The 16,830-nt window shown below is 36.4% G+C and overlaps 1 protein-coding gene across 1 annotated transcript in view; it reads left to right on the top strand.

The window, feature by feature from the left end:
• Positions 1-16,830, top strand: part of LOC149567009 (Vps51/Vps67 family (components of vesicular transport) protein) — a 51,026-nt gene that overhangs the window by 21,780 nt on the left and 12,416 nt on the right. The window contains exons 4-5 of the mRNA XM_089820213.1: positions 8,620-8,930; positions 9,360-9,542. Coding sequence (XP_089676339.1) covers positions 8,620-8,930; positions 9,360-9,542 — 494 coding nt within the window. The remainder of the gene's footprint in view (positions 1-8,619; positions 8,931-9,359; positions 9,543-16,830) is intronic.

Here is a 16,830-nt window from a genome sequence, read left to right as displayed (position 1 = left end):
CTTCTTCTCGAAAATGAAGAAAATAACCGATACTAATATCGCTACAGTGGACATGATACGGATGAGGGACAGACTAAAGGAAGGACAATCCCCCTTGGCAAAGAGGATATACAAGAGCGGAATTGTACATGCAGCAGCTTTTCCTCCTACTTTGCCTTGTCCGGAATTGATTATGGAGTGTGCATCCAGATTTGATCTAGACAGTAAATCCATCATTTTTGGCGAAGGGAAGAGAGTGTTGGCCAACATTGGCGAACAAGCAATTGAAGAGACATTTAATATTCCCCAGAGCAAGGGCATGACAGTTGTAATGGTGGATCAGGCGGCCAAATCATTTCAAGGTAACCAAGAGGCCTACTTCTCACATCTAAAGCGGAATTGGATACACGAAGGAAGGAAAGGAGTTAACAAATCAACAAGGCTTACAGTGGCAGATTTCAAGCCGGAATATGGCAATCTCATTGTTATTCTCAGCCGGATCATGGGCTTAGCTCAAGCTATGCAATTCGAAAATTGGATTTACTTCTTCATTGATGAAATTGAAAAGGGAAAAGGAAAATTTGATTGGGCTAGGATCATAAGTGAAAATTTAGAGTTGCAACTTAGAACAGTTCAAAACCAAAGGCAATTCTACATGGGATCCTATCTGTTTTACTTAATTGCTAGATTGTATGAGAGTCCGGGACTTAGGGCCTTAGGAGAGATTGGTAATGGGCCGGGGCAATATTTGGTGCATGAATGCTATCCGCAGCTTCATTTGCACAATAACAAGGATTACAAGATGTTTTGCGATGCATTCGCCATGAAGACAGTAAGGGTATTACAAGGGGCGCCTGCTAAGAGACTTTCATCGGAAGCAGAAGCAAGGATTAAGAAGTTTGGGAGTTGGTTCATCCAATTCCCGCAATTCACATACATTAGAGTGGCAGGAAGTACAGTTTGTCCCAAGAGGCTTCCAAGATACCCGCCCAACAAGGTAGTTTTGATGGAATTGGCTAGGCAGCTTGAGCACTATGATAGAGTAATGAGGAATGAGGGGAAAACAGGCGTTTCCTTCTCAATTATAATTGGCAATGATAGTTGCCCAAATCGGGCCGCCTTTGAGGCTGCGGAAAAGGAATTGGAGTGGTATCATCTAGGATGGTACAGAGCAAGGCAAGGATTCGACCCTGTTGGTCTTATCAAGGCATCTCATGAAAGCGAATTTAAGCATGTTCCCACTATAGAGGACTTTTGGGCCAATGCAAAGGATGATTTTCACGTGAGAAAGCTAGCTTTCTCGAGATTGTCGGTGAACATGATGAGAGATATCAGATGGAGAGGCCTTGATATTCCCGATCAATTGGAGGATGATCGTAGTGTGTTGAGAGAAGACTATGAGACAGTAGTTGGAACAGAGTTGAATCTAGTGGATTGGGACGATCATCAGGATCCTTCCTTGGAGGCAGTCACAAGGACAGTAGATTGGCATACCGAGTCGTGGTATAATGCCAAGTTGAGAAAGCTACAAAGACAAAAGGTTCTCCTTACTTATGAGATGATGAAACCGAAGGAAGGTCTAGTAGAATCAATCGGACAGAAGGGTGAAGGAAGTGGCCGGCAATCGGAGACAGTTAGAAATAGCAAGAAGAGGGCTTTGGAGGTAGAGAAAAGCCAAGAACGTTCGGAGCCTCCAGCCAAGAGACAGCGGGCAGCGCCGTCAAGGGAGAGTATAACTAAGGCTAGAAGCCAAGAGGTCAATTCGAGTGATAAAGGGGCCGCAGTGGAGGTGAGCTCTGATTCGGAATCAAGTGGCTACAGTGAAAGTACGGAGTACTCCCCTCTCTCGGAGAACCAGCAAGGAAATATGGCAGAAACTAGTAGAGAAGAAGATGGGCCGATTGATATTGAAGAGATAAGTCAGGCGTCTAAGGCCGTTGGTGATGCTTTGTTGGTCGAACCGAATCCGGATTTGGGGAGATGCACTGCACCACTATGGTTAAGGCAAATGCTTATGCCGAGAGGCGAGGTGGTAATGGCTCACGCAGTTGATGATATACAAGGACTAATAGAAAAGGATGATAGCGAGAACCAAAAACAGATGGCAAATACGGTGGCAAGGGTAATCAGAAGCCACAGTGATGGTCACCGAAGGGTTCAGATTGCTATACCAACAGTCAATAAGGCAGCGGATGGGATTGCAGCCCAAGAGTACGAAATAGTAGAACATAATTTGGGAAGAAATACAGATGATATGGAATGTGAGGAGGTTCAGGAAGGCATAGCATCAATCAGAGAAAGATTGAGGAAGGCAAACGAAAAGATAGTAAAGTTGGAGGCCGAAAACAAATATTGGAGAGATTGCCAGCCAATCCAACAGCTGCATCAGGCAGCCCTTCCTCAAGACAGCGGGAGCAATTCAGAAGAGGTATCAGCTCAGTTACATGAAGTAAGGGGTTGGATCTATGATACAATCCAAGATGGGCGAAATTTCTTGCCCTCCTTCATCTCAACATTCCAGTCATTGGTGACTGTTAGAAACAAATTCAGATTATTTGAAGAGGAATGGAAGAATTTTCTTCCCATCAAGGATTTGGTTATTCCTAGACTGCAGGCGTTCATTAGGCTACCGGAGGCATATTTGGAAAGAGCCCGGTTGGTTGATGAGAGAGGATTGAGCATAGTTGAATCTTGGTATGTCGCATTGACTACCAGATTCAGAACACTTGAAGAAATTCATGATGAGATTGCACAACACGGCCCAAGCGTCGACACTTCCATTTCGACCATGATGAGCGACGTTGGGGTGGCGCTTGATTTTGAGGGTATTAGAGAGGAGGATGTCAGTGAGACAGGATTTGGATCGAGATTGGATGAGTTAGGAAAGGCTGCCGTCAAAAGGAAACATCTGAACACCCTTTCCTCACTCAATGCTTTTATTGGGTTTGCAAAGGAATATGAGAAGGATCACGAAAGGATACTACAAGCAGCAAACAGCGTGGCAAAGTCAGCAGAACTCCGAGCGAAGCACACACCTTGTCCTCCTATGGAAGAAGTTAACGAAAGGCTAGCTAAGTTCATTGCCTTAGCTAAAAGAACAAAAGAAAAAGGAAGAATTATATTAGAAGATCATCTTATGTAAGCCCAAGTGGCAACTTTCTCTTTCTTCTAGAATAGGACAAGTGTTTGTTTCTGATTGGCCACCATTTTGGGGCTTTCTCATTGGTTGCCACTTTTGCACTTTTTTCATTGGTCCATTGATGAGGTGGCATCTTCTCATTGGCCGATGGGGTGGCAACCCTAATTAGGGTTTTTGGGATCCAATCTGGATCGTCGATCTTGTTTTGATCTCTACCGTCCATTGTATTTTGGACCTCTATATAAGGCCATTGGCTCTCATTTGTAAAAGGGAGGGGGTTGGAGAAATTGTTGCGAAAATAATACCAAAGTGCTCTCTTTTTCATTGCATGTTGACTAAGAACATTGGGTGTTATTGCATGTTTTCTACTTCCACATAGTTAAATTTTCTTTTCAAGTTGAAGCAATTTCATTTCAAGTTGTTAGAGTAAGAGTAAAATAAAATGGGTAGTTGCATGGTAGCTTTGGTAGATGTTTGATAGGGGTCAACACTAGGCCACTAGCATCCTAGCGGCTGGTTGGGAGGCTTTGTGTGGTGATCTAGTTTACTTTCCTTTGAAGCGTTGCATCTATGGAGGTAGGGCCGCTGGTTAGCCTTCATTAGATTCGATCCCCGTCCATCTGCTAACCTTCCATTCTTAGGAGTAGGAGTAGTTGAGTAGCCAAATTTCATGCTTAGAAGAGGTTAGTTAGAGAAGTAAACCAAAACATCGGCATTCTCACCTTCCATCGCCATTCACCCTACATTGCCATCATCGCGCCATCAACATCATCTAGCATTCACACCGAACCACCATCTCCATTTTCTCACCAAGATCCAAATTTTTCTCAAACAAGAAAACGTAAGGCCGCCTACGTGATTACCAGCAAATCACATTGATAAAACTGAGCGAGTATCCAACGGTGTAAGGAACATTGGAGTTATACTCATGTCCCATGAGAGATAACTTTTCAAGAGAGGAATTGTGTATTTGATATTCTGTATCGAGCATCCAATTACTAATATGTTATGTAGTGACACAAAACTCGCATCAACAGTTCCATAGCAAATCCTTCTTAGCTAAGGAGTGTTAATATTATTGCTACAGTGGGATTGATTTAATCGTAAGATACAATGTTGATATAATGTATCATATATATAATATTATAATTATACTACATATATGGATAATATTATAAATATATTATATTATATATATAAAATATATTATACATATATATTATATATAATACATAAGTTATATTGTGATTTATATTGTTAATATATATTAACTAATAATGATTAATCATAGAGACACACCTCTTCATTAGTCACGTCTCCTACTCTTATATTTATAAGAGATTGGGATCTACAGTTGGAATACACCAATAATTATGGCAGTGTTATTAATTTTGCAGAAAATGATCCATGTTACTTCAACACACACACACACACACACATGTATATTTGTGTGTGTGTGTTGATAGATTTATGTTGATATCTTTAAATATGCCATTCTAGAAATATCATATTGAGATGATATATCTCCATATGCTTGAGAGCATAATGTGTTCCATAACAAATCCTCCCTAGCCAAGAGGGAGTGTTAAGATTATAGCTACAGTTGGATTGATTTAATCGTAAGGTACAATGTTGATATAATATATCATATATATGATATTTTAAATATATTATATTATGTATATATTATATATAATATATTATACATATATACTATATATAATACATATATTATATTGTGATTTATATTGTTAATATATATTAACTAATAATGATTAATCATAGAGATGAGACATGTCTCCTACTCTTATATTTATAAGAGATTGGGATTGGCATTTGGAACACACCAATAACCATGGCAGTGTAATTACATTTGCAGAAATAGATCGATGTTATTCAACAAAAAATATTCATAAATAGAGATAATCTGCCTATATTCCTGAAACACTTTTAAACTTGGAACTATCAAACAAGTTTTATTCCCTTTGAAAGGTTGACACAAACACTTTGAGAGGTTTTCTTCTTTCTCACCACAGGTTTCCACCTTCTACCATGAAGATATATATTCAACTTGAAAACAAACACTTAACTTTGAGAATATCTAGCAGAATAATCATGACAACAAGAGGTGAATGGTTATTCTTTCATGCAACCTCTAACTTTCTTACCCATCTGCCTCATTTTGACCATAACAAGGCTATATATATCTTGTCAAGTTGTAACTGTTAAATTACCAAGAATCGTTTGTCTTCCGTTTTGCAACTTTTGTGAAGTTAAAAGGTTGTATTTTTGCAACTTTTAACTTTTTTTGATCCTTGATGACCCAAACTCATTATGAACATTCCAAATACATCTACATCAAACTTATTATGAACATTCCAAACACATCTACATCAAACTATTATGAACATTCCAAACACATCTAAGTAGACATTTTATGACCTTTACAGTTTGTGTTCCCTCTGATGATCATTTTTGCAACATTTGACCATAAGACCAACTAGAACCTTAAACTAGGACAATTTGACAACTTGTGCATCTTTTTACAACTTGTGTTACTTAACTTGTTATAATGACTTGCTATGACTTGCAACATATCCAAATGACCTTAATATATTGAACTGCTACAAAATTTCTCCTTTGTAACCTTTGACCTCGTGGTGATTAGGTGCTCCTACACGATACTCCTGACCTTGAAAAATTTCCAGGTCTCTTCGATATGGGGTACAATGACCTGCAAGGTTTTTTGAGCGAAAATTACTATTTTCAACATTGTCTTCATTCATCTTTGCCTCTGTTCTTTGTCCTTGCCTCTTGTCTTCTTGGTTTCTTGTCTCCTCTTTACCTTGGATGAGCTTGCTACTGCCAACTTCAAACAAGCTTCCAGTGACTCCTTCCAATGGAGATTGTATGGCTCCCATCTATGGTGCTATTACCACTTACATGTTCACCTCTCCATGCTGCATCACGTCACCAACTACCTGTCTCTCACCAACGAGTCCCTTCCTTGCTTCTCACCCTAAGACTTTTGGAAACCAATGCACCATCTCCTATGTTCCTTTGCCTTCTTGCAGTTAGGTGGATGAGCACCTCTAATCACAACTTATTAGCAAATCTCAAATACCAAAATCTCTGAAGCTAGGTTGTGGTGTGAGCCGCCTCCCCTCACACTCTCAAGTTCTTCTAGCTTTGATACCAATATGATGTAGAGTACCCTGCAACTGAACCAATTGCCAAGGATCTTGCTAATCCACACAACCCTCCATCACGTAATCGACCAATTTGAGGAAAAACAATAACTATTTGAACCATTATAGGTTCCTCAATTTTCTTCAATATGCCAAGTATCCTATTCTAGGTCATTTTCATCCATCAATGCATCATCTCATATCAAGAACAAACCAATGAGCCAACTGTATCAATGAACACCTTTCCTTAATATAACCCAAATCAGTAATTATGATCAATCAGCAACAAAACTTTACCTCACTTGTTTCACCGTCCAATAATAGTCCTTTCAACCATAGTTCCTAAACTTGGACCTGACTCTGTCTTAGCAAGGGTAACTCGACTTGTGAACCGGCTCGGACTTGGCTGTGACTCGGCAAAGTGACAAAACCCTTGAAATTTAAAGATTTTGTAGGAGTTAAAGAACATTCAATGCACCCATTATTGAATAAAGCTTGAAGACACAATGACATCATGAAATAGAAGGTAATTTGATCGCATAGATAAACATACATCAATTACGTAAGTACTAAGGTTAATTTTAAATGTATTAAGAAAATTTTAAAAGCTAGATTAAAAAATCAGGCTAGTCAAATGAGTCAGCCGAGTCAGCTGAGTGAGCCAGGTGAGTGAGCTGAGTCAGGTGAGTCAGCCATCGTGACTCAGAGGGTCAGGGCCACCGGTTGTTTTGACCCCGTAGGGGTGACCTGACTCGTGTGACTTGCAGCAAGTTTGGGAACTATGCTTTTAACAGTCCTACAACTGTACCCAACATTAGTATCATTTAGCCATTCAATGCCTATCCTATCCACAATATCTTTTTGAGTTTCTGATTAACCATGACTGAACCAGCCTCTGCTTTATCTTTTTGAGTTTTTGAGTTTCTGATTAACCATGACTGAACCAGCCTCTGCTTTATCCTTTAACCTGCAATCATTTACAACATTATAGTCCTAACAAGATATCCTTAATCTTTTAGTGTGACCATACAATCAGTTCTGATACACATATTCCAGTCTTCAATCATTTTTAAGTACACCTTGAGCAATTACACTACTTCAAGACATCCTACAAGTCTCAAGCACTGTGACAATAAGTTTCATCTTTATATTCAAGTTGTTAATTATATTCCAGGATACTAGGAGATTATCTTGTGCAAAAATTATCATGAGACTTACTCAAAAAACTATCTTTGATTTTTTTGGCTTAAATTATTTGGGGTTTACAATTTTCTTCCTTAATTTTTTAAAATAAACTTTTATCGTTAAAAAATTCTAGGAGGGTTTATAATTTTTTCCTAAAAAATTAAGGGTTTTCTGTATGACCAAGTGAGGCCTCCACAGCTCGAGAGGGCTCTATGATTTCTCGAAAGGTTTTACCACTTTCTCCTTAAAAATTATGTTTTGTATGGTAATCTGTGTCTCAGATTTTATGTGAGCTATCTGTTAGATTTTTTTGAATTTTTTCCTTTAAAAATCTTCTCTGGGATCTGTAATTCGTTTGTGGGATTTAATGTCAGGTGTTCTTATTTTGGGGCATTTTGCTCATCTGCAAAAGTTTGGAGGGTTTGCTGATTTTTCCTCAAATCTTACATATCTAGATACCTTAAATCAGCTGAACAAAAGCAAATGCTTTCAGCTAGGAGTCATAAGAATAAATGAATCATTGCATATCCACTTTAAGAGACTATTAATTAAACAGATCCCAGGAACGAGATAAAACATTTTAACATACTACATGAAAATCATAACATCACTAACCCAATTATCCAAAGTGTTTGGCCATGATCAAAATCATGGACAATCTACTCTTAAGAAAGGTAACCATATAGACATACTCCATATTTGATTAGATTATGATAATAATAACATAAATCTCTACCTCATGCACCATGTTCAATTTAACAATTTTCAAGGAACTAATTAAACATCAACAGGTACGTTTAGCAGCTAATATTAAGAAAGATCCTCAACATGAAATCCAGGAAACAAGAGTTAGAAGGTTCTATGCAAAGTTCCAGATTTAAAATTATTAGATCCATTAAGCATATGGAGTGTGACTGGAATTGCAAAATTATTCGTTTGCTTGGATATGCATCAAAATATATTTTATTCACTTTGTTCTTCTTTTCTCTCAATTTTGATTACTGAAAATAGTGTTATGAATTATAATAAATATATTTGTTGCCAGTCATCAGCCTTTATGCATTATTCTACCTTATAATCACTAATGAAAATTTTGATTATTGAAATGAAAGCTTTTTTTATGTGCAGGTACTAAATACATATGAAAATTTTCTTCCATCCTCAGAGGACTTTCAGTGCCAGGTCTCAGAAAAGGGTCTTCTACAAATCCTATTTGACATACGTTTCATTGCAGATGTACTCTCGGGTGGCCGAGATGTACCTATGGATACCATAAATGATTGTGAACAAGATAATTCACCTGATAGAGATCCTACTTCATCTGCAAGTTTTAAGAGTAAGCTGGCAAATTCTGAAGCACCTGAAGCCTCCATGAGAAAGCGCGTCTCTCTTTTGATTCAAAATCTTTCTAAAAAGCTTGATCCAATAGACTGGGCCACGTAAGATTCTTATTCCATTTGTTTTCAGTCAATACAGTTGGAAACTTAAAGTATAGTTGTGGATAAATAATTTCTACCATTAAACAGTTTATAACTAATTGATTAGTCAATTAGGCAAACCAAAGATTGATCAGTAATTTTAGTCATTCTTGACAGAGAATTATAAAAACATGGAATAGATTTTTTGTAAGTATGCGTCCTTATTAACATTGATTGGTCTCAAAACTTAGGGGAGTACCCAGGGATCCTGTCTGTCCAACTTTCAGTATAAACATAAAAGAAGAAAAGAAAAAATAAAAGGTCTTGTGGTTCTCAATTTTTATATGTATTTTTGGCACTTATACATGGAAGTTGCAATTTGTAGTTCCAACTGAATAATGTTGTAATTGCTTGAGTGAAAATCCATAATGTGATTCTGTATTGAAACAGTTATGAACCATACCTTTGGGAGAATGAAAGACAATCTTATCTTCGAGGTGCTGTGTTGTTTGGCTTGTTGGTACAACTTAATCGCATGTATACTGATACTAAACAGAAGCTTCCAACACACTCTGATGGAAACTCTATGAAGAGTAACACAGCAGCTCCTCGGTTAAAATACCTTCCAATCAGGTCTGCTCTGGTCAATTCTTCTTAGAGATTTTGTTCCTTTCTTTTAGTCAATTCATTCCTTTAACTACTTTTAAATTCAAAACATTCATGTTATCTAGAAGGGTGTGAGCAAATAACATTTTCTATTCAAAACTTTTTGTAGAATTAGTGGGTTATTGTACTTTATATTATTGGTTGAATTTTATTGAATGTTCGTATCTTACTAACAATTGTACAAGATACTGATTTGGCCCATTGAAATTTACAAATTAGAAATTCTCTACATGATTCTGGAAACTATTTTTTTATAAGTTCTAGGACTTAATAATTGTTTCCAGGTTTCTTCCTTGCTCATAATAAAAATTGTCAGAGGCTGAAAAAAATTGTCATTTAATTGTGAAGAGTTCTGTTGAAAATTGTGAGCTTGGTTGAGGATTTTGATCACAATTTCTTGGTTTGAGCAAAAGTCTCTAATTTTTGAAGGTTTTATGTACTTACATGTTTGTTATGTACTTGCATGCATAGTTCAAAATCTTGTTCTTTCCCACTTATCCGCAAGGCAAAAAAAAAATTCTCGACAAATATCAGAGATAAATTGACAACTTATTGGGAACATATTGAGAGCTTTAAAAATGATTAATATTTAATAAAAAATGCAATTTTTTGCAGAATTCAACAAGGAGATGCATCTAATGAGTCAGTATTGAGTAAACAAACCAAACAAGTTGATCTAGATATATATAAATACAATATGTAACAAACTTGCATCCTCATGTGGAATGCTGATGGCTGGCAGTCATATTCAGAGACTCTGAACTCTGAAGCAAACTAAAAATAGCAAACTTTTTTGGTAAAAAGATAAGCAAATAACGTCAAATACAATATGAAACTAATTTACATCTTCCTCTTCACTTTCCCACTGAAAAGAAAAAGAATTTAGAAAACTCACTTATGAATCCGGATTTGCTTAAAAAATCTCTTCGAATCCATTTTAAATCCACTTGCAATTGATCTACAAGGCTGCCAAAGACCCTTTTTCTTCACCAAAACCCTTCTCCTTTTCTCCAAACATTGAAAATTGTAAAAGTAACAATGAATGGGCAAGTCATTTGGCACACCAGTTTTATTGGTGCTGTCCCCAAGAAGTAGTTAAGTTATTGCGAGAAGTTCGTGATTTATTGCAAAGAAGTGGCCAATTGATTGATGAGAATTTAAGGTCTTCTTGATTTGAATTTTCAAGAGAAAACCTTAGGTTTTCTCTTTTTGTAATTTTTCTCGCGAGAAGTAGAGTTCTTTTTGTAAATTTTCTTGCGAGAAGTAGAGATATCTGCCACTTCTCAGAGAGATTTTAATCTATGTTTGCATGTTCTTCCATGTGTTGGTTTACTATTCGAAGTCTCATGTTTTTCCACATGAAGGTTTATCTGGTAGGTTTAAAATTTTTTCCTCAAAAATTCTCTGTTGAGTTTTACCATTTTTTCTCAAAAAGAAAGCTGTGTTCTTTGATTTGTGTCTCGAATTTTGTTGTCTGTTTTTTTTAACTTCAATAGTCGTGTTTGGTTTTTCCAAAATTTTCCCAATATTTTGTGACCTTTTGTAGTATGTTTTGGGGCATCTTGCCCATCTGCAAAATTTGTAGGGTTTGCCAATTGTTCCTCAAAATCATGCTAGTTGTTCTCAATGTTTTTGTGATGACTTTTGGTCACATGTTTTGATGATTCTGGGAGAGTTATGGCAGGCTCATCTCAATGGCAGACTTTTGTCTCTTGTTGCATAGTATTTTGAAGAACGGGTCACCCTTCTGTATTTCTTTTTTTTTTTTGAATGGTGTCTTGGTCATTAACATTTTGTAGATCTAGGGAGGCTCTCCGTAGTAGATTGTTTTGAAGAATTTGTGACTAGAAGACAGCAGTTAGAGAATGACCATCAAGGGAGGGTATTAATATTATAATATTTCTCTTATGGTCATCTTAGTTAATCTTTAGTTTATTATTTAGTTTCTATTTTCGTCTTTAGTTTATTATTGTTTCTTTTAGAAACATTGCCTTTGTAAATCTATATAAGGACTTTGCATCTCCTTTGTATAATAGCAACATTGATTTACCATAACCTATCTTACTAATAATTGTACAAGATATTGATTTGGCTCTTTGAAATATAAAAATTAGAAATTCTCTGCATGATTCTTGAAACTAATTTTTTAAAAGTTCTAAGACTTTATAAATGTTTCCAAGTTTCTTCCTTGCTCATAGAGATATAGCAATCTCTTTTTTCATCACGAGATTGTGTTGCATCCGAGTCTAAGCTTTTTAGATAGAGATCGGAGATGATGTAGACACAAGTTTGATGCATTGTTGTCAGTGCACTGACAAAATAGCTATCATGATGTAAGCAGCCTTATAAATGTGATATCTGTATTATTATTACAGCCTTGGAAGGCTCCCTTACACCTTTTGTCCAAATTTTTTGTCGACATTTTTCTTGATATTAAACATCAATAGTTGTGAAATTGCATCTATACTTTTTTCCAAAATGGCCTTTTTTTGAAGAAAATGTCCCTGGATAAGTAATATCTGCATTAACACATGCTGAGCAAAATTAATAGCTGTATCTCGAGCTTCTCCACTGCTATCCATTGGCACCTTGATGGTTAGATAAACTGTAATTGGGATCTAGAGATTGCAAGCCCTAGACATTTCCTAATTGTTAAAGAACTTTAGAACCTGAATGTACATGCCCTTTTTTGGGTAATTTCATGTTGGCTTTGTGGAAGGTTAAGCAATATTTTTCTGTTATCCTCATTAGCACATGCTTAACAAAGTTATAGTTGTATCTCAAGCTTTTCCACTTTCATTGATTAACATCTTGACAGTTAGGTAAGCTGTAAATGGAGTAATAGAGATTGCAAGCATTGGACATTTCCTGAATATGTGTGTGTGTGTGTGTGTATTATCCCGACACCGGATATTTATGAAGATGCGTATTTTGGATTCGATTGTGTGCCATATTTTTGCATCAACGTTTTGAATCCTGCTATTCATATCCTGATGATGGATCACAGAGTGTGATTCGAAACGTTGATGCAAAAATATGGCACACAATCGAATCCAGAATACGCATCTTCATACTTTATTTGATTGTGGAAATTTGTTCTTGTCTACCGGATATTTACTAAACTTTCCGTTCAGCAATATATTCAGACATAAAACATTGCAGATCTTTTCCGGCACAATCGTACCTAGTAGAAAATCCAAAAGATATTTAATCAAATTCTTCTTAAATATAATATCCAACTCAACATAAACAAATATAATACGATGTAACAATAAGACCACCAGATTCTCCACAAGAAAATAACCGTCTTTCCAAGATACTATTCAAGATTTGAACATATGAAAGTATGTCACAAATCAGTAATATAAATCCAACAATGTAAACCATAGGAAATAATACAACTGATAGATATCTGGTTGTTCCTCAAACTGATATTCAACACTTGAATACAGGCAGATGAATTACGAAACACAATAGAAAATCAGAAGATTTACCATAAGATATTAACCTGTTCTTCTCATAATAGTATTCAAGATCCAAGCATATAAGATGCATTACAAACTAGTAATATAAAAGACCAACAAACTCTTATACGACTCTTGCATTATACAACAGTAATACAATAACTGACTTCCAACATCCAATCCTAAATACAACTTAAAAGTCAGATTGGAAAAACTTAAGAAAAGAACCTGGTAAGCACATGTGAAACACCTGAATTGATGTCTCTCCGGACAATGGGTTTGCGTCTACTGTCTGCCGGCACGAGGGGCTACGTCTTCACACTAGCTGAAAGCTGAAGCTTTCCAAACACTCTCGCAAGAGAGAAACTGAAATTTGAAATAATAAATCAAGCATACCCAAGAATGAGCCTCTTTCCCTTTTTTAATACACAAATTAAGACTCTTCGACTCCCCTCAGGTATTCCTTCTATTCCTTTGTGACTCTTCAACTTCTCTATGATAATTCATCTTATTCCTCCTTCGACCTTTTGTCATTTTTATAACATTAAATTGACCTTTTAATATTTTGAGTCTATGTCTTAAAGTCAATTTTTACATTGTATAAAATAAGACTTCAATATTTCTAATGTTCCAAAAAGGGGACATTACAAATCTCCCCTCTTTAAAATTGCTTGTCCTTAAGCAACTAGTACCAAGATCCCATACGAGTTTACAAGTAGCCTTGTAGTCCAACAATTTCGGCCATGTTGTGAAGCAAGATGTCACTCTTCAGTCTATCTCTCAACTGGATCCCTAGATCCCATATAACTCTCTGAAAAAACTCTGCATCTATAAACTGAATAACTCTGATCATCACTAATACCATTGAAACCAACCTCAGATTGAACAGAATCACAACAAGTCCTCAACAAGCCAAAAATACATATCATCAACAATTGGTTCCCAAACCCTGCTGTGATAACCAACCGATATGATAAGACAGAAATGTATTAGTGAACTATGCATAACCCATAAGATGATAACAACTCGACCTAAATAGATGATGTAACAAACAAGTCGCTCAAAAACTGAGTGTAACACCTTGGGCACATCAAATACCAAACTGTCACCTTCAATCTGTAGAATCTCCGAGAACATAGGTACTCTGAATAAGAATGAAGCTGAAGGAGCATTCCCTACGATCAACACATAACTCTCCTCAATACTACACCAAAAACTACCCAAAGGCTGATGTATGCAATCCAACCAACTCTTGCATAGTGTGAAATCGGGAATCCTACTAGGACTGATCCAATAACGAACGACCGTAGTCAATTGACCTCTTCTATCCCGTGACCCATATTCATTGCTAGGAATCGTACCGAGATTCTATATCCTGAAATCAGAATCATCCTTTTCATGATAATCAAAAGGAAAGTCCTCTTTTACCTCAATCAGGGGATTATTAGAATCCAATCAGTGTCAACTTCAAACACGGGGTTATCAATAAGCTGAAAGTGATCAGAAACTTGGGTACTTGATCACTTGGGACAGTTATCCAAGGCATACGTTTGCTGAATGCTATCAAGTTCATCAATTACCTCTAGGAAAAACTCCTGTCTCTCTTTATCCTCCTGCTCTTGAGAGTGGTTCATGATACTAATCTGATTTTCTGCCTCTAAAGAGAAAATCGAACATCATCTAATTCCTCATGAGTATCCTTAAGCTCCTTTTGACCTCCATAATCTCATTCCTTTCTTTATCTAGCTGATCAACATTTTAAGTTGTATCTCAGAGTTTTAATGCGTTGACACATTTTAAGTGAAAGTGCACAATTTTGGTGTAATGACACAAAAAAAGGTCCACTTTTGATAGTCTTATGTCTTTAAGTTGAACTTTATATGCAGTGATGTAAAATGTCCACTTTTGATAACTTAAAGTGTTTAACAAACATATACCAATTTAATTTCATTAAACTGGTACTTTAATGAGACATAAACAATATTTATATATCATATTAAAAATGTAACACATAAATATCATTTAAAAAGTAACATTTAAATGAGCATTTGATTTAAATATACTATATAGTTTATATAATCACTTAGAATTAAAAATAAAACAGTAACTTAACTTAGAATTATAACATAAAGTACATTATAGTTACTTTAAGTGAATATTTAAATGATAAAGTAATTTAAAAACATAACAAAAGGTGAATTTAAGTTATATTTTTCAAAAAGTGAAAGTCAAATTGAAAATATAACATGATATTCACTCTTCGTGCTGTTGCATCAAAAATGTCCACTTTTGAGACACTAATGTTGGATATAATTGTTCAATTGTGTGTTGTCCTTGATGTTACACAAATGTCATATTAGCAAAGTAACGTGAATTGGAATCGTATCGGAATCGGCACGGCCGAATCAAATCGTGAATCGGGGGTGAATCGCCGGTGAATCGGAAAATTTGAAAAAACCCTTTAAATGTAAAGATTTTAACAATTTAAGACTTATTTCATGCACCCTTTATTGAATATAACTTAAAAACACTATAACATCATCAAATAGAATCTAACATACATAAACATGAAACATAAAATCCATCACATACGTAACTATGTTATCATTATGTACTAAAATGTAAATTGTATGCTAGCTGAAGTAAATAAAAATCAAATGATCATAATGATTCAAATCATAGAATCAGTAAGATGAAATCATGAAGATCTATAAGACATCAAATCATAAATGTATGTATAAATCTAAGATGAAGATCCATGAAAGTTTGAAACATATGTCTATCAGTGATTCAGTATCACTATCAATATCTATACAGTGTAAACAAAATATAAAATCAAGGCTCCAGCTCAAGCCTCATCATCATCCTCATCATCATCCTCTAGCTCTGCTGCAGCCTCAACCTCAGCCTCTGAGTATCCAGTTTGCCTATGAGAAAGGCGTGTAAGGTAGGTCCTAGAGGACCGCCGAGCCATGTCCCCTGCATGGGCAATGGGCTCACGAATAACGTTGCTAGGGCCTGCGTCTGTGCGTGCACGTGTGTGTCTATCAATGCCTGAACGTGCTCTAGCTGCCTCCTCTACCCTGGCCACAGCCTCAGCCTCTATATCCACCTGGTCAACCCACGTGCGGTCTTCCTCAGTGAAGACTGGGTCCACAGTCTCTGTGATCCGCTCTGATTCTGGATCAATCTCCTCCAGAATGATCGGAGAGGAGTCGGCGCCCAAAATCTGTCTGATCCTAAGACGAAGGTTGTAATGAAAAAAGACAAGATTATTCAACCTCTGCACTGTCAACCCGTTCCTCCTTTTCGAGTGGATGTGCTCGAACATGGACCAATTGCGCTCACATCCAGAAGTGTTGCTTGACTGACTCAGAATGCGGATGACAATTTTTTGAAGGTTTGGGGTTGTGGCCCCAAACATTTGCCACCATCTATCTGAAATAAGGAAAAAACAAAAACAATTAGTCTCATTTACAAATTACAACTCTAAAATTAATGCATTATATAATCAACTTTAAGTTTAGAATCTAGATTCATGAACATTGAATATATTATTTAATTTTTACCTGGCTGTAGTGTTGTTTGAGCATTTATGGCCATCCTGCTAGAGAAAAGTGGCCCCTCATTGTTGAACTGGTCTAGCTCAACAATCGCAGCAGCGCTATTTTCATCGCTACTCAATCTCTGAATCACTGTGTATAAGCCAGTGAGAACCTCCGCATCCGCCTTGAACTCAGGACGGAAACGAAATGCCGAATTTAGATAGTAAGCTGCTGCGTGGATGGGTC

The sequence above is a fragment of the Cupressus sempervirens genome, chromosome 3, assembly GCF_028749045.1.
Source record: "Cupressus sempervirens isolate cs-2001-9-10 chromosome 3, ASM2874904v1, whole genome shotgun sequence".
In the NCBI taxonomy this organism is placed as follows: domain Eukaryota; kingdom Viridiplantae; phylum Streptophyta; class Pinopsida; order Cupressales; family Cupressaceae; genus Cupressus; species Cupressus sempervirens.
This window is presented reverse-complemented; position numbering and strand designations above follow the sequence as displayed.